Here is a 7,520-nt window from a genome sequence, read left to right as displayed (position 1 = left end):
GAAAACACTATCCAAAAAACCATCTCCCAGATCCTGTTAAGACTGGACTAAAATTCTTCTAGTTCGTAGCAGAGACCCAAAGAACACTTTTGGTTTGGCAAAAAGATTCTAGTCCATGATGTCTTTCAATTCATATGCTGTGACAAAGTAAGACTGCCACCAATTCATACCAACTGAGGCTATCTTCAGTGTAAACCTTGAAGCAATTAAAAGCTGGGTAAAATTAAGAGTTAGCTGGTAGTTTGGGGGAAATTTTGTGGCAAAATTCATCTTCTCCTTCAAAGTGTAAATGAAATCCTCACCCAGGTAAACAGGTCTCCCTTCCCAGTAGGCCAGCTGCTGCCAATGAGAAGTTTTCTTAATAATACAGCTTGTGCCTTGCTTTACCGCTTATGAAAGCCATTCTCTATGGGGCAGCCCTAGATCAAGCTGTCAGCCCTTTGAATTGTCCAGTCTATTTGTTGTGCTGACCCTTGCTGAGAACAGACCTTGAGCTTTCTCTGCCTAAATTTGCCCAATTACTTCATTCTTTTTACTACCCACTGCTATCCTGAAGCAAGACATGATTGCTAATTAACCAATGGAGAAAAATTAAAGGAGCTGAGAGAACAAGAATGTGAAAGGGAAGTCACTTAACACTTAATTGAATTGAAAACTTTTATTACAATAAACTGTACTCAGAACAAAAAACAAGATCGTTTATCTAGGACTATAACTTGAAACATGAAAACCATTTTAAAAGAATCATCCAGGAAACTGAACTGGACAGTGAGCTAGAGAGGAATATCTCCTTGAAGCACTTTCTAGACAGAGATGAGGGAAAGGTGCTTCTGGCCCATTTCTGATGCTTGGCCAGTTCTTAACAGCCATTTCCTCTGGACTTTGTGGGGAAAGCAGGAATCTGAAAGAGGCACTTTGCTCACTCTAATTTCAGGTGTGTGCTTAGACTTCTCAGGTAGATGGAAAAGAGCTCCAGAGAAGAAAACTCTAAGGTCTTTTTGTCATTCATCTTAAAATTCGACAGCTCTCAATGTCAAGGACTATTGCTTTATGTTTTTCCCCAAGTTCTTCACATTAAAAAAATGCTCCATTTTCTCTTGTTCTAGCCTCTGGAGACAAAGCACAATTATTCATTTCAAGACCATTTTTCAATAGTCCCCAAATCTCTTCTCCAACTCAAGCAATCTCAGCTTGTTTAGGCTTTCTTTGAAGGTCTTCCTTTTTTGGATCTCCTCAGGATTCCTTTCACTTTCTCTTCATCTGCTGTTAAATGTGGAGTCCATAATTAGATAAAGTGCCTGATAATTAGTGAGTACAATGGAAAGCTTCCCTTTCCAGTTGATCAGACTGTTTTGCATACACAGATTTTTTTTTCAACATTAACAATAATAGTCACACTGCTGTTACATGTAAGTGATTTTTAAAAAAAAAACACAAAAATAGATTATAAGCACATATTTATAACTGATTACACTATTGGATTAATAATTAAGCATCATCAGTAATAGCTGGAAGTTTGTTACTTAAGCTTAGAGTGAAGTTCTGCTTCATTTCACCATTCTAGAATACAGAAAGAAAAAAAAGTTAAATGCATTTCCTCTCTGTGGTATTTTTCTAAAATACAGTAATGCTCTACAGTATGTAGAGATGAAAGATGTCTCCTGATCCCTACCTTGTATCCTGGACATGGAGGCTCAGGCTTGAAGGAGGCAGGAGTTACTATGGCTTGCTGCTGGGCTCTGGTTCCTGTTTCTTGGGACAGCCAATGGTCTGCCGTTTGGCATGTCCGCCGTTGAGGATATCCTGGATGTGTTTCACGATGAGGTTGATGGCCACGAGATTATCTGCACCTCTAGGAATTATCACATCAGCGTATTTTTTCGTCGGCAAGCAGAATTCCTCAAAGGTGGGCTTGACGAAGGCAACATACTGAGACAGAATCTGCTCAAGATCCCTTCCTCTTTCGCTGATGTCTCTTAATACTCTGCGGGAGAGACGGGTGTCGGCGTCTGTGTCCACAAAAAGCTTCATTCGGAACAGGTCGCGGATTTCCTGGGAGTAGAAGGCCAGGATCCCTTCAAAGAGCACCACGTCAGCCGGGTAGATAGTAACTGTCTTCTCCTTCCGGGAATGGGAGACAAAGTCGTACACCGGGATCTGAACCGTTTTCCCTTCGGCAATTTCTTTGAGTGTCCTGAAGACAAGCTCATTGTCAAAAGCATCCGGGTGATGGAAGTTGAACTGGCCCTTAAGGGCCTTGGCTTTCTGCTCTGATGTGAGAACTCGATAGAAGCTGTCCTGACTCAGAACGACCACCTGCTTCTGGCGATAATCCACTTCGTTCTGGCCCAGGAGCTGCACAATCTTGGCACAGACGGAAGACTTGCCGCTGGCAGTGCCACCACTGACACCAATCAAGAAAGGTTCACAGCCATTGGAATGTTGGTGGTTCTCCATGGTCTGCTCTCTGTCGCCCGCCATGGCTCAAGATGTCCCTTCCCGCTACAAATGATCACGGACACCGTCTCCGCGCCCACAACCGCTTCTTCCGCTCCCGGCAGCCAACGCTGCACGCTGCACGCTGTACGCTGCACGCTGCCCGTGCTTACGCACCACCGCAGGTACCTACTCTGCCGCCGCCCGCCTATTGGCTGCTCAGAGCACAAGGGTGGTGCCGCCACCAGCCCGCCCATTAGCTGCAGGAGCTGCGCGCCTTCTCTGCTTGCCCTGGTCGGCTAAGAGAGGTTTTTCATTATTTTTCTAAGTAAATTATGGCACATTAACTTGCTGGAATATTATATAACCACAGGAAAAGGATCATAATTATCAAGAGTGTACAGTAACAGAGGTAGAAAAGATTTATGTATAGCTTATGGAAAAGTGAAAGAATGCAAATGACAATTAAGTGACCTTTTGTCTATGGCCACACTGTACTTTACTTTATTAGAACACTTATTATTTTATATTCCCGTTGTTTCAGTACATATTTGCCCTTCAAGTCAGTGAATTCTGAGTCAACTTTGTTAGTGCCAGTACTGGGTGCAGGTCCTGGTAGAGTAGGTACAGAGATTGTTTGTTCAACGAATAGGTGAATTGTAGCTATATAAAAATACCAGCATGGGGGCTGGCGCTGTGGCATAGCGCGAAAAGCTGCTGCCTGCAGTGCCAGCATTCCATATGTATGCCGGTTCAAGTCCCGGCTGCTCCACTTCCAATCCAGCTCTCTGCTATGGTCTGGGAAAGAAGTAGAAGATGGCCCAAGTGCTCGGGACCATGCACCCACGTGGGAAACCCAGAAGAGCTGCTGGCTCCTGGCGCAGCTCCGGCCATTGCGGCCAATTGGGGAGCAAACCAGCAAATGGAAGACCTCTCTCTCTCTGCCTCTTGTTCTCTCACTGTGGAACTCTGATTTTCAAGTAAATAAATAATTATTTAAAAAATACCAACATGGGGCCGGCGCCGTGGCTCACTAGGCTAATCCTCCGCCTTGCGGCGCCGGCACACCGGGTTCTAGTCCCGGTCGGGGCACCGATCCTGTCCCGGTTGCCCCTCTTCCAGGCCAGCTCTCTGCTGTGGCCAGGGAGTGCAGTGGAGGATAGCCCAAGTCCTTGGGCCCTGCACCCGCATGGGAGACCAGGAGAAGCACCTGGCTCCTGCCATCGGATCAGCACAGTGCGCCGGCCGCAGCGCGCCGGCCGCGGCGGCCATTGGAGGGTGAACCAACGGCCAAAGGAAGACCTTTCTCTCTGTCTCTCTCTCACTGTCCACTCTGCCTGTCAAAAATTTTAAAAAATAACAAAAAAAAATAACAAAAATAAAAAATACCAACATGGAAACTTGGACATAATAGGAGGTATTAAAAACGGTTATGTTAGGAAGGTGAAATTACAAGGTTCCAGATTCCTCAATGTCCTGTTTTCCATCAGTACAGATTGTTTCATTTTTACCAGACTCTGAAATGTCTTGGTATCTGAGCAGGTCCCTGGGTTTACCTTTACTAAATTCTTACCTCATTTCCACAGGCACTGCTTACAAACATCTTTTGCCTTATCCTGGTTTTCTCATCTCTCAAATCACACCAGGATATGACCATAATAAACATATTACAGGGATATCTATTAATCTGTACTTTCTAACAATATTGGAAAGTAGTCAAGGTAGGGACAAATCTCTGTGTGAAAGGTGAGAAAACAAAGGCTTAAAGAGGCCCATGGTAACAAAACTAATAAAGGCCAGGTTAGGACTAGAACCTAGGTTCTGATTTTAAACCTTAGATATCATACTATCCACTTCTGTGCTGTTCAGCCCAAGATCTTATGACCCTGCCTGTCCCTACTTGATCCTTACATTTGCTAGGTGGAAAGACTGGTTAGAATGGAAATAAACAGTTAACTTTTATTGCCTAGCTATGGTAAGTATCACTACTATACAGGAGTTTTAGAGAAGCAACAGACTCAGAGGGGTTAAAGTAATTTACAGAGGATATGGAAATGTAAGTGGCAGAGCTGATACTCAAACCTACACCTGTCTGATTCCAAAACCAAAGGCCTTGGCACTATCAGACAGGGTGTGAGATTTCCTTCAAGTCAGAAACCTGGCCCAGACTCCAGGATCAATGATTTATCAGCTCTTCCCTTGAGCCTCATCTTAGATATTTGTCTTGAAAGAAAGGAGACAGGTTCATAATACAAGGCCAGGCTGGGGAGGTGGCAGCTGTGGCCTTTCTGTTGGATGACAGTGACTAAGTCTACTGCTCTTCAGCTACAGGAATCACTCTAAATAGAGTCTGGCTTCTATACTAGGTTTATAATTGTGCTATCTCAGCTTTAAACCCATGCCAAATCACATCTCCCTTCTCACCACCACCATCCTATTTGCTAATCTGTATTAATCTAGGTAGAATTGTAGAGAAATGTAACATAAGTCACTGAATTCTCCAAGTGCCAGATATGTTCTCAATGCTTAACACATTTAATCCTCACCACAATCTCACAAAATATATACTCACATTCCTGATTTTATTAAGGAGCAAGCTAAGATACAGAAGGGTTAGATGCTTGCCCAAGGTTACACAGATAGTGAGTGGCAGAGCTGAGATTCGAACTTGAGCGAATCTTCAAGAGTTCATGATCTTAACCACAATGCTATACTGTTGCTCAAGGTATGATGTGGTAACTGAGCAACAAAGCAGTATGGAAAATGTTTACATTGGTGCTAAGCTGACAATAGCTACAATATGATGGTATTTCAACAAATTAATGTAAAATGGAATTAAAAGATAAATGTATTTGGGTTCAAAAATTTTTGAAATGGTCTTCACAAAATTCATGAAAAGTGTCTATTATGAAAAAAATAACACAGGGATTTCTAAATTTTCACACCAAAATAAACTTATCTTTTAATTCCATTTCCATTAACTTCTTGAAATCATACAGCTTCCATCTAGAAAATGCTTTACAGTTTACATAGCACTTTCCAAGTCTATGGACTCAGTTTGTCCTCACAACAACAGTTGTGATGGCAGGACTGATATTATTAGCCTAATTTTTCAAGGATGCAGTATAGAACAGAGGTTGAATATCCAGGTTCTGGAGTTTAACTTGTGCTCAAACCCCACCTTTGATTTTTCTTAGCTATGTCTCACTGAACATATCCTTTCTGGACCTCAAGTTCCTCATATGTAAAAGTATTATCACAGTGTTATGGGGAGGAACTAATGCAGTAATATATGTATAGTGTTTCACACAGTTCTTGACTCACAGGAAGCCATCAATAAATATTGGCAATTATTATTGGATGAGGGAACTAAGAACCTGAGAAAAGAAAGGCCCATGTTATAGCTACCCAGGGAAGCCTGAGTAGAATAGGTCCTAGATTCCAGGCCCATTTACCCAATACAATGTTCTTCCCAATACAATGTTCTGCATCCTGAAACTATCATAAATAAGCCAGAAGCCTACTACAGGACTGCTGAGGATCTGCAGAATCAGCATGGTCATTTGTCTATCACCCCTACACTGACAATGGAAATTCAGCACTTGGCATAAGGCTGGCAGATAACAGGCCCTCAGTTAAGTATCTACTGAATGAGTGAAACACCTAAGCCATCTAATTTTCCCCTTGGAACCTGGACAGAGAGAAACAAAATCACAGTCTTTGCCTTCAGTAAACTCATTCATACAAGAGAAATGGACTCTCAAATAAATGATTGCCCAACAGTGTGATCAGTAATGTCCTAGAAGGCTTTAAAGATTGCTATGACAATACCTTGAAGAGGAGAAAGTCCCTTTCTACAGACTCGTTACTAATTCTTCTATCCCTCTTCCCAAAGAGAAGAGGATGACAAAAAATTGAAAGAAAATGAAATGCAGAAGTGAAAGAACAGTAAGAGCTCAAGTCCTGACTTCAAATCCAAAGTGTTTTTAGCTATTCACTGTACATTTCTAGATGGGGACAAACTATTTTCTCTCAGAAAAAAAAGGGAAAGCAGAAAAGCTACTTGTATTGGCTCATTCAAGGTTAACTAAGGTTAGCTTTTTTTTTTTTTTTATTAAAAGCTCCTCAGCTAAGGAGTTGGGAGACACTGCATGGCACTGACCCAAAGCAGCTTTTGAAATTTCCTGGCTGTGTCAAAGGCTAGGAGACAATCTGTCCATGATGACTGGAGTGTAAGCCACAGGCAAGGGGAAATCCTTCATGCCTTTTATAAGGTTCTGCTTTAACAGCGACTTGCAGTGTCAAAATGCATTTCAGTCCTACCAGTTAAATGTTTCTCTAAAATCAAGGATACATATTAGGCAGTTTTGCATGGTGAACTGCTGCCCACTGTGAGTTTATGGTCAGGGATGACAAGGAATTTGCCAACTGTACTTGGTGTTTATTTGGTGTAACTGCACAAATATGCGTACCCATCAACTTGCTTCAGGAAGGAAACATGAAAGCAATTATTGTGATTATTAGTTAGCAGCAGTCCTTTTTTCCATTCTTCCACAGAAATTACTGTTCATCATCAAAATCCAAGAGAGTCTCAGACCCCTTCTTAAGAAACAAAGAGGATTTTTGCACCTCTGCTCTGACTGACCCTCAGACCCAACAATCTCTCTGTTTCTCTCAACCTCTCCCTCCTGTTCTCCCTCTCTCCTCTATTCCTTTCAACCCACATATAATATATATAGATATATATAATATATAAAGATATATGTGCATATATCTCTATATATATACACACATACACACACACAGAACACTAGCCCAACCATTTACTAGCTATGTGACCTCGAGGAAGTTATCAACCAGTCAGAGCTCTGATTTTTTAATCTGTAACATGCAAATATCAACAACTATCATAGAGAGTGCCTGTTACATAGTGGCAATGTTTAGTAGCTGGAAGCCGAGTCAGAGATTGTGGTACCTGTTGTATGGTAGATAGGTGTCTCAACTTGAAGGTATGTGGGTTGGAAAAGTGCTGGTTGTTCTAGGGGTTTGAGAGACTGAGATGGGCTGACTCTTTAAGTATTCTG

General features: G+C 42.1%; 1 protein-coding gene across 1 annotated transcript; it reads right to left on the bottom strand.

The window, feature by feature from the left end:
- Positions 1-1,719: 1,719 nt before the first annotated feature.
- On the bottom strand, positions 1,720-2,481 carry LOC133752760 (uridine-cytidine kinase 2-like). Its single transcript, XM_062183097.1, has one exon. The coding sequence runs from the start codon at positions 2,479-2,481 to the stop codon at positions 1,720-1,722; it is 762 nt and encodes a 253-aa protein (XP_062039081.1).
- Between the last annotated feature and the right edge of the window lie 5,039 nt (positions 2,482-7,520).

This window comes from Lepus europaeus, chromosome X (genome assembly GCF_033115175.1).
Source record: "Lepus europaeus isolate LE1 chromosome X, mLepTim1.pri, whole genome shotgun sequence".
Taxonomy (NCBI): Eukaryota; Metazoa; Chordata; class Mammalia; order Lagomorpha; family Leporidae; genus Lepus; species Lepus europaeus.
Note: the sequence above shows the minus strand (reverse complement) of the source record. Positions and strands in the feature narration are given on the sequence as shown.